The sequence below is a fragment of the Neolamprologus multifasciatus genome, chromosome 11 (assembly GCF_963576455.1).
Source record: "Neolamprologus multifasciatus chromosome 11, fNeoMul1.2, whole genome shotgun sequence".
In the NCBI taxonomy this organism is placed as follows: domain Eukaryota; kingdom Metazoa; phylum Chordata; class Actinopteri; order Cichliformes; family Cichlidae; genus Neolamprologus; species Neolamprologus multifasciatus.
In genome coordinates, this window is record NC_140449.1 from 36,436,189 (window position 1) to 36,451,651 (window position 15,463).

General features: G+C 51.9%; 1 protein-coding gene across 4 annotated transcripts in view; it reads left to right on the top strand.

Moving 5' to 3' along the window:
- Positions 1-12,309, top strand: part of pogzb (pogo transposable element derived with ZNF domain b) — an 18,773-nt gene extending 6,464 nt beyond the window's left edge. For all 4 annotated transcript variants that reach the window (XM_085177714.1, XM_085177713.1, XM_085177716.1 and 1 more), the window contains 10 exons: positions 19-119; positions 199-345; positions 1,196-1,330; positions 1,401-1,603; positions 1,696-1,842; positions 1,918-1,977; positions 2,069-2,181; positions 7,316-8,965; positions 9,041-9,077; positions 9,153-12,309. In XM_085177714.1, coding sequence (XP_085033840.1) covers positions 19-119; positions 199-345; positions 1,196-1,330; positions 1,401-1,603; positions 1,696-1,842; positions 1,918-1,977; positions 2,069-2,181; positions 7,316-8,965; positions 9,041-9,077; positions 9,153-11,370 — 4,811 coding nt within the window. In that variant the 3' untranslated portion in view covers positions 11,371-12,309. The remainder of the gene's footprint in view (positions 1-18; positions 120-198; positions 346-1,195; positions 1,331-1,400; positions 1,604-1,695; positions 1,843-1,917; positions 1,978-2,068; positions 2,182-7,315; positions 8,966-9,040; positions 9,078-9,152) is intronic.
- Positions 12,310-15,463: the final 3,154 nt, after the last annotated feature.

Below are 15,463 nucleotides of genomic sequence, written 5' to 3' on the forward strand. Positions count from 1 at the left end.
GTCACCTGTCTGTCTCAGGTATGTGTCGTATCTGTGAGTGGGCGTTTGAAAGCGAGCCGCTCTTCTTAAACCACATGAAGTCCAACCACAAACCGGGTGAGATGCCTTACGTCTGCCAGGTGAGTGACCCGCCCCTCCCCACCTACGGCCCGTCCTAGGTCAGGTCTGATTCTTACCTCAGCTGTTCCGACCTCGCAGGTGTGTTCGTATCGCTCGTCCTTCTACTCGGACGTCCTGCAGCACTTCGCCAGCTTCCACAGAGACTCGTGCTTCCTGCTCTGTATTTTCTGTCTGAAAGTGACCAGAAATCCCGTCAGCTACCGGCAGCACCTGCTCAAGCACCAGGTGAGCACAAACGCCAGGTGAGCACACGCACCAGGTGTAGACGAACAAACGCCAGGCGTAGACGAACAGAGACCAGGCGTAGACGAACAGACGCCAGGTGTAGACGAACAAGCGCCAGGCGTAGACGAACAAGCGCCAGGTGTAGACAAACAAACGCCAGGTGTAGACGAACAAGCGCCAGGTGTAGACGAACAGAGACCAGGCGTAGACGAACAGAGACCAGGTGTAGGCAAACAGGCACCAGGCGTAGACGAACAGGCGCCAGGCGTAGACGAACAGGCGCCAGGCGTAGACGAACAGGCGCCAGGCGTAGACGAACAGGCGCCAGGTGTAGACGAACAAGCGCCAGGTGTAGACGAACAAGCGCCAGGTGTAGACAAACAAACGCCAGGTGTAGACGAACAAGCGCCAGGTGTAGACGAACAGAGACCAGGCGTAGACGAACAGAGACCAGGCGTAGACGAACAGAGACCAGGCGTAGGCAAACAGGCACCAGGTGTAGGCAAACAGGCACCAGGTGTAGGCAAACAAACGCCAGGTGTAGACGAACAAGCGCCAGGTGTAGACGAACAAGCGCCAGGTGTAGACGAACAGAGACCAGGCGTAGACGAACAGAGACCAGGCGTAGACGAACAGAGACCAGGTGTAGACGAACAGAGACCAGGTGTAGGCAAACAGGCACCAGGCGTAGACGAACAGGCGCCAGGCGTAGACGAACAGGCGCCAGGCGTAGACGAACAGGCGCCAGGCGTAGACGAACAGGCGCCAGGCGTAGACGAACAGGCGCCAGGCGTAGACGTCCTGCAGTGGAAGTGGGCGGGTCTTTTAATTTGAAATTCTCTGTTCCCAGGTAAACCAGGCCTTCCACTGTAACAGGTGTCGTCTGCAGTTCGTCTTCCTCAAAGACAAGATGCAGCACAAACTGGAGAACCACCGCAGCTTCCGCCGCCCGCCTCAGCTGGAGGGCCTGCCGCCGGGGTCAAAGGTCAGCGCCTCCGTCTTGATTTAAATGTCTTACTCCAAACAGGTGGCATCACTGGTCCGTGTGTCTTCAGGTGACCATCAGGACCTACGGCAAGATGAGGCCCTTGGTGACATCAGGAGGAAGCCGCCTCCTCCAGAACCCCGCCTCCCTCATCCAGCCAATCAACATCAAGATGGAGCCACAGAGGTCTCTGATCCAGAAGAACCCCACGGCATCAAAATTACCGCGGTCCCCGACCAAGAAGCTGGGCGGCCGTCGAATCCATGGCAACAGGTGAGGCTGGCGGTGACGGGTGACGTCGATGTTAGGCCCCTCCTCTTGTGTTGATGTCACATGATTCAGGTGTGTCTCCCCTCCTCCTGCAGGAGGTCAGGTGATGACGACAGGTTGGTGTGTTTGGAGTGCGGGACCGACGCCTCCGATTTCTCCGCCCACTACCCGACTCACGTGCACTGCCTGCTGTGCCCCTACAGCAGCTGCTGCTCCCGCGCCTACGCCGCTCACATGATCAAGTAAGTAATCCGAGTACTGCAGGAGTATTCTTCAGCAGTAATCTGGATTTATGGATGCTGATCGTTTATCCGCAGCCACCACGTCCCGCGCTCCAAAGACAAAGCCGTCCCCCTGCACCGGCTGCCTCCTCCATGGTGAGAACCTCATTGATCTGATCAGGTTGGTCCTCGCGCTGCCGATGAAGCTCCGCCTCCTCATTTTCTTCTTCTCTTCCTCACCGCTCAGCCCGTTCCACCTGCAGTGCCTCAGGTGTGAGTTCAGATCTCAGACAGCTGACCTGATGGCCAATCACCTGCTGATGAACTCGGAGCATCACAGCGCCACCTGCAGGATCAGGAGTAAGACCGCACCACCACAACTACGCCCATAACAACACAAACTACGCCCATAACAACACAATCTACAGCAACGATCGCTGCTACACCCAAACAGGCTGCTTCAGCTGCTCGTTTAAAACAAAGGGCAGCTCAACACACACACAATGTGCACACATGTACACAACAGCCACACAACATCCACACACCACATGCGTGTGCATGTACACTTGTGTACTTGGAGCTAATAACGTGTCAACCTGAGGTTTCTTCATGTGTAACGTTAGCGTCTCCACAGCTGCAGAGTAGCACAAACACCCTGATGAGGATAAAGTGCAGCTGATGTTCGGGGGAAATCAGCTGACGTCTCTGAAGCTGAAAGGTCGACGCGTTCTTGGCGTTCACAGAGGTCTCTCTGTTTTCCTCTTAAATCACACTTGTGCAACCGGGGGAACAGCGGGGGAGGGGTTGAGGTGTACTCAGCCTAACAATCGCTGTTTAAAGTTTGTGCAACATGGAAAATTCCAGGCTTATCCACTCATCCAGCCGTGAAGCAGTTAAGATCTGTCCTCTCGGGCTGCAGATGTTTACTTGGGCACTTCCTGGAGTCTGAAGGCTCCGGTCCGTTGTTTGCATTCTGCTCGTCAGTCACATCAGGGTGAAAGTTTTGCAGTGAACAAACTAACCTCGGCCTCGCAGCTGCTCCTGTATGAAAAATAGTGCGCAGGCTTTTGTCTGCACAGTGCAGCCAGAACATCTGGATTTTCTCCGTTTCAGGAAGTTATGAGAAGTGATTCAGCTGGAAATACAAAGCCTGGATTTTTGATTCCTTGGTTGATGGTTCAGCCAGTTTCTGCTCCTCCGGTTGATTAAACGTCCCCACTCTCCCCACTCTCCCCACTCTCTCCACTCTCTCCACTCTCTCTACTCTCTCCACTCTCCCCACTCTCCCCACTCTCCCACTCTCTCCACTCTCCCCACTCGCCCCACTCTCCCCACTCTCTCCACTCTCCCCACTCGCCCCACTCTCTCCACTCTCTCCACTCTCCCCACTCTCCCCACTCTCCCCACTCTCTCTACTCTCCCCACTCTCCCCACTCTCTCCACTCTCCCCACTCTCTCCACTCTCCCCACTCTCTCCACTCTCCCCACTCTCCCCACTCTCTCCACTCTCTCCACTCTCTCCACTCGCCCCACTCGCCCCACTCTCTCCACTGGCCCCACTCTCCCCACTCGCCCCACTCGCCCCACTCTCTCTACTCTCTCCACTCTCCCCACTCTCCCTACTCTCTCCACTCTCCCCACTCTCCCCACTCTCCCCACTCTCTCCACTCTCCCCACTCGCCCCACTCTCCCCACTCTCCCCACTCTCTCCACTCTCTCCACTCGCCCCACTCTCCCCACTCTCTCCACTCGCCCCACTCTCTCCACTCTCCCCACTCGCCCCACTCTCCCCACTCTCCCCACTCTCTCCACTCTCTCCACTCTCCCCACTCTCCCCACTCTCTCCACTCTCCCCACTCTCCCCACTCTCCCCACTCTCTCCACTCTCCCCACTCTCCCCACTCTCTCCACTCTCCCCACTCTCCCCACTCTCTCCACTCTCTCCACTCGCCCCACTCGCCCCACTCTCCCCACTCTCTCCACTCTCCCCACTCTCCCCACTCTCTCCACTCTCCCCACTCTCTCTACTCTCCCCACTCTCCCCACTCTCCCCACTCGCCCCACTCTCTCCACTCTCCCCACTCTCCCCACTCTCTCCACTCTCCCCACTCTCTCCACTCTCCCCACTCTCCCCACTCTCCCCACTCTCTCCACTCGCCCCACTCTCCCCACTCTCTCCACTCGCCCCACTCTCCCCACTCTCCCCACTCTCCCTACTCTCTCCACTCTCCCCACTCTCTCTACTCTCCCCACTCTCCCCACTCTCTCCACTCTCCCCACTCTCCCCACTCTCTCCACTCTCCCCACTCTCCACTCTCTCCCCACTCGCCCCACTCTCTCCACTCTCCCCACTCTCTCCACTCTCTCCACTCGCCCCACTCTCTCCACTCTCCCCACTCTCCCCACTCTCTCCACTCTCTCTACTCTCTCCACTCTCCCCACTCTCTCCACTCTCTCCACTCTCCCCACTCTCTCCACTCTCCCCACTCGCCCCACTCTCTCCACTCTCCCCACTCTCTCCACTCTCCCCACTCTCTCCACTCTCTCCACTCGCCCCACTCTCCCCACTCTCCCCACTCTCTCTACTCTCTCCACTCGCCCCACTCGCCCCACTCGCTCCACTCTCTCCACTCTCCCCACTCTCTCCACTCGCCCCACTCTCCCCACTCTCCCCACTCTCTCTACTCTCTCCACTCGCCCCACTCGCCCCACTCGCTCCACTCTCTCCACTCTCCCCACTCTCTCCACTCGCCCCACTCTCCCCACTCTCCCCACTCTCTCTACTCTCTCCACTCGCCCCACTCGCCCCACTCTCCCCACTCTCTCTACTCTCTCCACTCGCCCCACTCGCTCCACTCTCTCCACTCTCCCCACTCTCTCCACTCTCCCCACTCTCCCCACTCTCCCCACTCTCTCCACTCGCCCCACTCTCCCCACTCTCTCTACTCTCTCTACTCTCTCCACTCTCCCCACTCTCCCCACTCTCTCCACTCTCCCCACTCGCCCCACTCTCCCCACTCTCCCCACTCTCTCCACTCTCTCCACTCTCCCCACTCTCCCCACTCTCTCCACTCTCCCCACTCTCCCCACTCTCCCCACTCTCTCCACTCTCCCCACTCTCCCCACTCTCTCCACTCTCCCCACTCTCCCCACTCTCTCCACTCTCTCCACTCGCCCCACTCTCCCCACTCTCCCCACTCTCTCTACTCTCTCCACTCGCCCCACTCGCCCCACTCGCTCCACTCTCTCCACTCTCCCCACTCTCTCCACTCTCCCCACTCTCTCTACTCTCTCCACTCTCCCCACTCTCCCCACTCTCTCTACTCTCTCCACTCTCCCCACTCTCCCCACTCTCTCTACTCTCTCCACTCTCCCCACTCTCCCCACTCGCCCCACTCGCCCCACTCTCTCCACTCTCTCCACTCTCCCCACTCGCCCCACTCTCCCCACTCTCTCCACTCTCCCCACTCTCCCCACTCTCCCCACTCGCCCCACTCGCCCCACTCGCCCCACTCTCCCCACTCGCCCCACTCTCCCCACTCTCTCTACTCTCTCCACTCTCCCCACTCTCCCCACTCTCTCTACTCTCTCCACTCTCCCCACTCTCCCCACTCTCTCTACTCTCTCCACTCTCCCCACTCTCTCCACTCTCCCCACTCTCCCCACTCTCTCCACTCGCCCCACTCGCCCCACTCTGCCTCTGACTCCCTGAACAACACGGAGCTGCTGCTCCCAGTCATGCATGTTTTCTTGATGCACGTGTATCGTTTAACCTTTTCAATGTTTTTTAATTAGAATAAGATTTCACTTAATTTACTCCAAAGCGTTTAACTGATCCAGGCTCTGCTCTGCAGCTGTGGAGACTCTAATGTTGAACTGTTCACAGATGAAGCGTGCAGTTGCAGTCATCAGGGAATAATCGTGCTGTGATTCAGTGTTTTCAGCAGTGAGCAGCCCCATATGGAAAAGAAATAGTAAAAACTTATATGATTTACTCATGAAAGTGGCCACTTTCTCATTACTTTCATATATTGTTTTAGTAAGTATCCAAAACATACAAGTTTCATTATATAATTTTTCAAGGGATCTTATATCTGTTTTTACTCTTGTATGTTTTTCATACAAGTTTCACACAAGACAGATACAAACTTTATAAGATTTATAAATATCTTTTCCATATGGTGCAGAACAGGCAGAGTGCTGTTTCTCAACACTCAAGTACACAAGTCTGCACTCGCGTTCTTGCTCGTCCATATTTCGTTCACACGGGAATCTGGCGGTCTTCCTGATAACGCAGCGCGATCGTTCTACCATTGGAACAACAGTGTGGGTGATGACATCGCAGCTCCAGATAAGCAATTTGGCAAAATTCGCTTTTACACATGATCGGTTTCATAACCTTCATACAGTTAAACACAATCACTACATGACAGAAACACGCTTCATCTAATAGAAACAGGAGAGATGTTAGAACGCTTTTATTTTAGTAATCACTCGAAGCTTACAGCCCACAGCTGCAGTAATGTCGGATCCTTCAGGATCTCCACATATTAACACACTGCGTTTGTTCCCGGTGAAAATGTTAAAATATTTTTAATATTAGATTTGATTCAGAGTCAGCTGTTTAAATAAGAACAGCACGTTTTACATCAGGGGATATGACGGTGAGATTCATACTGACAGCTCTGAGTAAGGCTTTACAATAAAACGGTGCAGTTATGAAGCTGAACTTTAATCTCAGCCGAACCGATTTACTCAGGAACAAATACAAACATTAACATTTATCTAAGTGACTTATATATCATTTGGGGAAATGGTCTGTATTTGTATAGCGCTTTTCTAGTCCCTAAGGACCCAAAAGCGCTTCACACATCCAGTCATCCACACATTCACACACTGGCGATGGCAGCTACATTGTAGCCACAGCCACCCTGGGGCGCACTGACAGAGGCGAGGCTGCCGAACACTGGCGCCACCGGGCCCTCGGACCACCACCAGTAGGCAACGGGTGAAGTGTCTTGCCCAAGGACACAACGACCGATACTGTCCTAGCCGGGGCTCAAACCGGCAACCTTCCGATTACAAGACGAACTCCCAACTCTTGAGCCACGATCGCCACGGCATCATGTTTAACCTGAGCAGCAAAAGTCAGCGAGGAGTTCTCGCCGACTCTAGTGAGCCTCAATCACCCGTCAGCTATCAAGCATACACAAGTGCGCATACTCGGAAATAGCCTAGGTCATGCTGATGTCAGGATTGTGATATAGATGGACGCTGAATTTATTTTTTTAGTGATGGCGGCGTCTCGGCCAACCTGCTGACGCACGTACAATGGTATAAAGATGTCACTTAAATGTGATTTTTTTTTAGACTTCTCTTCTAAAGACAGGGCGTCTCCGAACCTGTCAGGTCGGTGTGGCTAGGTTAATCCCAAAGAATCAGATTAAGTTGCTGAAATGTAGTTGATCCAGCCTCTTTTTGTGTTTTGTTCCAGCCTATGTTGAACCGGACATCCAGTTCTGCCACAGTGAGGAGCCACGATCTTCAAAAAGAAGGGATCTAGACCAGAACAAGGACTTTCCTGACCCCTCCTGGAAGTCAGCAGATGGTTGGAAACAGCCAGCAGGGGTTAATGATGCCTACTCTTCCATCCGCCCCTTCACGCAGAACAGCGGCCCTCACCACTTCCTGTCCAAGAGCAGCGACGCCATCGACTACTTCAGCCTGGTCTTCCCGGCAGCACTCGTCGAGCTGATCACCAATGAGACCAACGCCCACGCCAAAACTTGCCGTTTCCTCAGCAACACCTGCCTTGACTGGCTTCCTGTCACCACCCACGAGATCAAAGGTTTCATCGGCCTGGTTATTCTGATGGGCATCCAAAACCTTCCCGACCCGTCGCACTACTGGTCCTGGAGTCACTATGACAACAGCTACACTTTCTATCGAGCAATGAGCTTTAAACGCTTCAAGCAGATCGCCACTAACATCCGCATGGGCAGCTTCGCCACAGACGAGTACCGTGGCACCAGCAATCCCAGCGATTCGATACACATCTTCAGGCCGATGCTGGAAATCCTGAGCAAAGCCATGTGGAACGCCTACCGGCCGAACTGCTGCCTAACCATCGACCGGGCGCTGCTGCCCAGCCTGGAAGAGGGCAGCAGCCGAACCAAAGGCAACCCGAAGACTCAACCTCAGGTCTGGCTGCTCTGCGACTCCAAGTCTGGTTACTGCCACCGTCTCTTCATACAGATGGGGGTTAAGTCGGGTCAGGATCCAGGCTTCACCGTAGTGCCGGAACTGGTGAACGGTCTGGAGGGAAAACACCACCAGCTCTACCTTGCTAACTCGCTCACGTCTGTTCCACTTATGCAGAAGCTTCTGGATCAGGGCATTTATGCCTCCAGCTCCTTCCCTCCTCCCAGCTCCATCCTACCCAGGGAGCTGTGGGAGGAGGGCAAGCTAGAGAAACCAGGGGACTTCCTACAAAGACAGTTTGGCCCCCTGCTAGCCACTCGCTGGAGGGACACCAAGGAAATGGGGTGTCTATCAACAAATGCAACTCCAAATGAGCCAGATACTGTTTGGAGAAGGTCTCAAACCAAGGTAGGTGGACTGGACCCCATCAACCGCCCCATGGCCTTCCGCTTGTTGCAGGAGAACATGCGGGGTGTCGACATATGCAAGCAGCTGCTGGCGTGCAACCCGCTGGGAGGGGTCCCTCAGGACCGTCATTGGCGCAGCCTTTTCTGGTTCCTGATCAACCTGAGCATCGTCAACGCCTTCATCGTGCTGCGTGAGAGCCGCAAAGAGAACCCTCCCGCCTGGGTACAGGATGGTCTTTTTACTCAGGTAAACTTCCGCAAGCGTTTGGGCAATCAGCTCGCCAAGTGTGCCCAGAAATACTTCGAGACAATGGAGATTGCAACGTCGCGCGTGACAAGGAACGAGGTTGCAGAGGAGCCAGTCAAACAAAGGCACAGGATGACGAAGATCAGTAACGTGTCCAAGAGGTGCAAGAACTGCAACTTGAAGAACATCCGCCACGAGAGCGTGTATGGCTGCATCGTCTGCAAAGCCAACCTGTGCAAACAGCCAAGCTGCTTCTGGGAATATCACGGCTTGTCGTCTCTAAACAAAGGTCAGTATTTCACTCGGTAACTCTGAAAGGAGCTGTTTTATGCTGTGAATTTCAAAGAGCTTTTTCTTTTTACAGGATCAATCAAAGTTGGGTTTCTCAAAGACAGAATAAGGTATGTGTTGATCCACACAGTTAAATCTTTGATTATTTGATGTGAACTACTAATAAAAGTTTGTCTTTGCTGCAGTGGAGCGATTGAGGTGGACGAGGTTTTGGACAGCGTGGACGAGACGATGGGCCCTGTGGAGGACCTGGACTTTTCTGATGATGAGAGACTGGACGACCTGGATGACGCTGAAGAAACTGAAGAGGTTAAGGAAGACTTTATCAAAGATGTGAAACATCCAGAGTTTCATATGCCATCAACAGCAAACGGCCATGCCCAACCACCGGACATTGCACCTGCCTCTAAAGAGGATTTCCTGACCGCCCGTCAGCTGAGGATTGCCCTGTCCGCTCTCTGTGATGGACTCCGCCAGGCCGCTCGCGTCTTTGCAACCGAGGCTCCGCTTATCCGATCCTGGCTGAAAGACGCCCGGAAGCGTCTAAAGGAAACTGAGCATGAGCAGAAGGTCCAAACCAATGGTGCGGATCGTATGGTGGCCTGGGTGCTATCCATGCGTGAACAGCAGCTTCCTATCACAGAGAGCAACCTCTTCCAGAAAGCTTCCACCCTCAAGAAGAAAGGAGGCTTTAGTGACTCCTTCCGCATCTCTTACGACTGGGCAGTGAACTTCATGCTGAAGCACCGACTCGGTGTGCAGAGTTCTGGCAGGGCTGCGACACTGGATCGCATCCTGCCACGTTTTTTGGAAGCCAAAGTAAAGACCTTCAGGGAGTTTACCCAGAAGATCATCCAGGCCCACGAGCTGACAAAGAGCACCGTTGCCGCGATGGATGAGCTTTGCATCTTTGTGGACTTGAGATTGGTTCAGGAGAAGTCTCGCCGCTCAGAGGCCTTGGAATTCACAGGGTCTTTGCCTCTGCTCACCGTGTACCTGACGGTGCTGGCTGACGGCACCATGCTACCTGCTCTGGTGCTGGGAAACAGGAAGCTCAATGAAAGAGACCTGCCAGAGTTCATTTTGCTGGAGGCCAGTTCAGAAGGGCTGTCGGTCGAGGAAGCGTTGGACCTCTGGATTAATAAGGTGTGGCTGCGCACCGGCCCGGCTCAGCATAGTAAGGCGATGCTGGTCCTGGACCGGCATCGGGAGCACCTGGGAGATCATTTCCTCACCTCCATCAGCAGCTCAGAGACTCTGCCAGCGGTCATCCCTGGTGGGTGCTCCTTCTGTCTGCAGCCGCTGGAGATCTGCATGAAGCCGGTGCTGCAGCGCTTCCTGCTGTCACGCTGGTCAGAGTTCACTGCCAGGAATCCAGTGGAGATCAAGGAGACATCACCCCAGTCCCTCCAAGCAAATGTGGGTCAGGTGTTATTTGACTGGTTGGTCGAGGCTCTGACACACCTGAATAAAGTCCCACAGCTTTGGAAGAAGTCGTTTGACCTGACGGGTCTCCTGGTGGGGCCCAAAGAGGACAACGTGGAATTGGACAACAGAACAACAGCTGATAAAAGAGGCGGGATTCAGTCCGAGCTACTGACAATGCTGACTGAGATCCTGCTTGGTGCTGAAGCTTCAGAGACAGAGTCTCCAGATCTGCTGGAACTGGAGGATGAAGAGGACTCAGAGGAGGAGGAACAAGCTGTGAAAGAAGAGACATCAGAAGAGAATCAGGAGGACAAAAAAGATGAAGAGAAGAAAGAGGACAGGGAAGAGACGGGGAAGGAGCCGGAACAAAGAGAGCCGATGGAGGAGGAAGGGAAGGAAGCTGAGGAGAAAGGTAGGACAGAGGAGGAGATGGAGGAGGAAGGGAAGGAAGCTGAGGAGAAAGGTAGGACAGAGGAGGAGATGGAGGAGGAAGGGAAGGAAGCTAAGGAGAAAGGTAGGACAGAGGAGGAGATGGAGGAGGAAGGGAAGGAAGCTGAGGAGAAAGGTAGGACAGAGGAGGAGATGGAGGAGGAAGGGAAGGAAGCTGAGGAGAAAGGTAGGACAGAGGAGGAGATGGAGGAGGAAGGGAAGGAAGCTGAGGAGAAAGGTAGGACAGAGGAGGAGATGGAGGAGGAAGGGAAGGAAGCTAAGGAGAAAGGTAGGACAGAGGAGCAGATGGTGGGAGATGAGGAGGAAGACGGGAAGAACAGTGAGGAGAAACAGGAGGTTAAAACAATAGAGGAGGACAGTGAAGAAGAGGGCAAGGAGACAGAAGAGGATAGGAAGGAGGTGAGCAAGGAGAGAAGGGAGACCAGGATAGTGATTGGCGAGGAGGTTGGGGACGAGTGGAAGATAACAGTGAAGAGCCGGGCCGAGGCCAACGGCGAAGAGGGCAGCAGGAAGGAGGAAAGCTGAACTAGGTGGAGGTCCACAAGCTTGACTTTGCACCATCTCTTAACACTACAGGGGGACGGTCTGGGGGCGGAGCCTTCTGTTGGTGAGGGCACACCTGTCAAGGTATCGACTGTAAGCAATTGCAGCTGTGTGCTAACATTACAGGCACTGGGGGGTTGGGGGCGAACCGGGGAACAACGGTGGAAACGGCTCCTTGATCGTTGCGTTCTCAGTTTCTTTTGAGCACCGTCTAGTGGACGACGGGGGAACTGCACCCCGCTCGTGTGAACCATGCGGACAGAGGGGAACATTTTTGCTTCTTTGTTATTTTTGGTAATGAATGAACCTTGAAGGTGCTTTTCTGACAGACATGTTGGAGTTTTACACAGAAAGGGATCGTGGAGCGGCCGAGTCACCGCTCATATCATGTTTTTGTATTTACGGTCAGATTTGTTTCCAGACCAGCCAATCAGGATCCATCTCCATCTGCTCTCATAGTAAGGTCTGTCTCATGGTTAAAAACCTCTCCAGAAGTTCGTCCAGGTCGACTCGGGCCAATCTGATCCTCCAGGAAAACTGACACTGTGCTAACAAACCGAAACGGTTTGTTAAGTGGGCGTGTTTTCTAATGTGATCAAACGGTTCAGTCATTAAAGCAGAAGTGGAGCTCCGCCTCGATCATACCAAAAACTCCACCCGTGTTCAGAGCATGAGTGGAGTTTGGGCATGATCGTGGGTGGTCGCAGTAATCCCACTCAGGCGATCACGCCAACCCTAAAGCGAGAAACGCAAGGTGAATGCTGGTTCTCCTCTGATGAACAATGGAGTCCTGGGAGCCGATTGGCTGGTCTGGATCTTGTGGCCAGGAAGTGTCCGTCTGATTATGACTCCTCGTGAAGCTGATGATGTTTTGGTGCTGCTGTACACACTTTAGATAATGTAATAAAACTAGAATCTCTACCTCTGAGTCCGTCTCTATAACTCTCGGAAAACAACTTTGTTGTGCCTGACGTGACTCTGCACAAATCAGCAGAGCGCCGTGTGACTCTTATCTTATCAGGTTTACCTGCTGTTGGCTCGACGGGCGGCTGAAACCGACCAGGCTGCAGCCGGTTCAGAGTCCAGTGACAATGACAGTGCAGGAGGACGCTTTCATAACAAGTCACTCAGAGACACTTTCCCCTCAAAGCTCTGAATGAATTGATCAATAATCAAACTTTATTGTTATTCAAACACCTTTAGTGCAAGTTATTGCAGAGCTACACAAGTAAAGGGAAAAATGGCCTTTAAGGACAAAGTTCAGAAAATGTTCAGCAGCAATATTCAGCTAAAATAAATGATTAAATAAATGCTTGCAGATGAAATGAAAAGTCAAATGAATCATGAGTGAGTTCAGTCTGTAAAGGTGATGTTTGTGGTGCAGAGGGCAGGAGGGTGGCAGGTAACGGTCAGCATAAGGGACAAACACATTTGGCTCATTATACAGGATGTCAACTAAAACGTTGGCGACCCTAACTGCCCGCCGCCTTAGACGGGAGAGTTCTTTGAAACAGGTGACATTAAACCTGCTGGATAATCCGAGGATGGGAAGGACTGACACTAGATCCTCTGACCGACATAAACCCGATAAAGACCCCCATGGTAACACGCCAAACATGACATCACTGTTCAGGACTGGCGAATCAGTGCTGGTACAGGAGCAAGAAAACAGGAAATAAAGTTTTCTTCAAAAACTCTTCCAGCTGTTTCAGTATTGGCCTCCGTGTAATCTGAGTAAACCGTCACCAGTAACTGGATGGTTAGACGGTCACTTCAGGTGCGCTAACCGTGATGATGTGCCAGGTGAGCGGCATCTAATTGCTTCACGGCGTCTGTACTGCTGGCGTTTCTGTCAGATCCTGCTGTCAGGCAGGTGTCGCTCCTGTCCGCACGCCAAACCTGTAGCACCATGTGACCCTGGCAGCTCTGCCAGGGTCACATGGTGCTACAGACCACACGGCTGCTCAGTGTCTAGTTTCATTAAAGTAGCGGATGCGTCCAATCAGAGTCCAAAACAGCCGTGATGTTTCAAATCAAAATGCTTATACTGTTAGTGACGTGCACGTGATGAAACAGGAAGTTCCTGTGACACTTTTACCTCACAGTGTTTGAGTTGAATGGGAGCTGCCCCCCCGGTCCTCATAAAGATGATGATGATGATTTACTGAAGATTGACCTGAACCCGTTTAAAGCAGCTCTCTGCTCTCCGGTGTGAGAGCGTCACTCTCGGGTATCTCGCTCGTCTTCACGGCGCTCTGCGTGCTGGAATAAACCTGCAGGTTAAGCAGGTGTGAGTTAGTCACGCCTCTTGGTGAATGTTAATGATACAACTCAGGCCGAGCAGGTCCCTTCATCAGTCTCAGGTAAGAAGAAGGATCAATTTCAAGATCCTGCTTCTTCCTTTCAAAGCGCTTCATAACCGCGCTCCTCCATATTTATGTGATCTTCTCCGTACGCACTCGGCTCTCCTTCAGCTTCCTGTCTGCCTGCTCACCTGACATCCACGGGACTTCAGTCATTCTGCCCGACACCAGATCTACAAACTCACCACTTTTATAAACAATGTCTTTTTATTAAGAGCTTTTAATACATATAAACAAAAAGAGAAGAGAAGGATGACAGACGTTCTGTACATTCGGGTAATTAGCCCGTACACTTAAGGCTGAGAAATATAGAAGAAAGAAATATAAACATTTATATAAACATAAGCATAATATTTCCCCAGATAACAGAATCCCTGCAAAATACTCCCACCCAGGTCACTGCCCTGGACCTGCACACTGTGTTTCCACACCTGACATGAGTATCCTGCACAGACAAAGGTGCATTCACAAAAGTGATTTTAGGGTATAGTTGGCTCAGAGTGTCCAGGTCGTGACCCCGGGTTAGTCTGACCTCACTGAGCTTTGATTGCACTGCGTTGAGGAGCGTCCATGTTTAAACGGGTCAGGAAGGGCGCAGTAGCAGATTTGACCCTGCTGCCGCCACCTGGGAGCTTCGGGTTCCTGAGCAGGACCTCAGCCATGAGGTCAGCTTCACCCCAGTTTCAGATGTTGTGCAGCTCTTTAGGTGTCCTTCCTGAGTGTACCCAGAGGTTTGCACCTTGCTGTAAACTCTCTCAGCCGTAGAGCTGCGATCGTCCTCCACGCCGTTTCTGACTTTTATTTTTAGAACATTTTATTTAGTAATTTTTGTGGTGATAACCAAACAAACAGGCAACATATTAGCATTCTCTGACATAAGACCATTTAAGAAAAAGAAAAACAGACTAAGATAAATACAATAACATGTCGTAGGGGAGATTTACAGAGATTTACCATGTTCCACAGTTCTTGTTCATTCAAGTATCTGGCCACACAGTCCCATCTCTGGTAGAAGATCCTCATCTCCAGTTTCAAGCTTGCTGTCATTCGTTCCACTGTGGGAACTCTTTTCAGTTTCCATTGTGCTGTGCATGGTTTGTTTCCATTTCACAGTTATCATTTTCTTAGCTATCAGTAAAAGTATCCGCAGAATATATTTTTCATCTAAGGTGTACATCTCCCTGGGTTTATGGTTGGGTTTAGTGGAGTATTTACTTCTTTGATTTCTTCTTTGATTCTTATCCAGAAACCTTGGATTATTGGACAGTCCCAAACGATATGCGAATGGTCTCCTATTCCCACATTTTCTCCAACATAGTTCTGCATTGGGTTCCTTACAATATGAGGAGATAACAAGAGGTGTATTAAAACATCTCATTTTAAACTTCCAGTCAAACTCTCCATAATTGATTACTTATTCCCTTGTGACAGGTTTACACAGCTCTTCCCATACATTATCAGTAATAATAATATTTAGTTCCAGTTCCCATTTCTCTTTATTATGGCCTGTATTTTGACTCATTTATCAGCCTTTTGTGAATATGAGAGACATGTTTCTTAGTTGGGATATGTTTTTCTATAATGTTAAAGTATTTATTGATCAGGTCTCTTTCTTCATGGTTTAGGATATAATGACTTATCTGAAGGTATCTCTATAAATCTTTAGGAGGAAGTGGGAATTGTTCTTGGAGCTGGCAAAATGATTTGAGCTC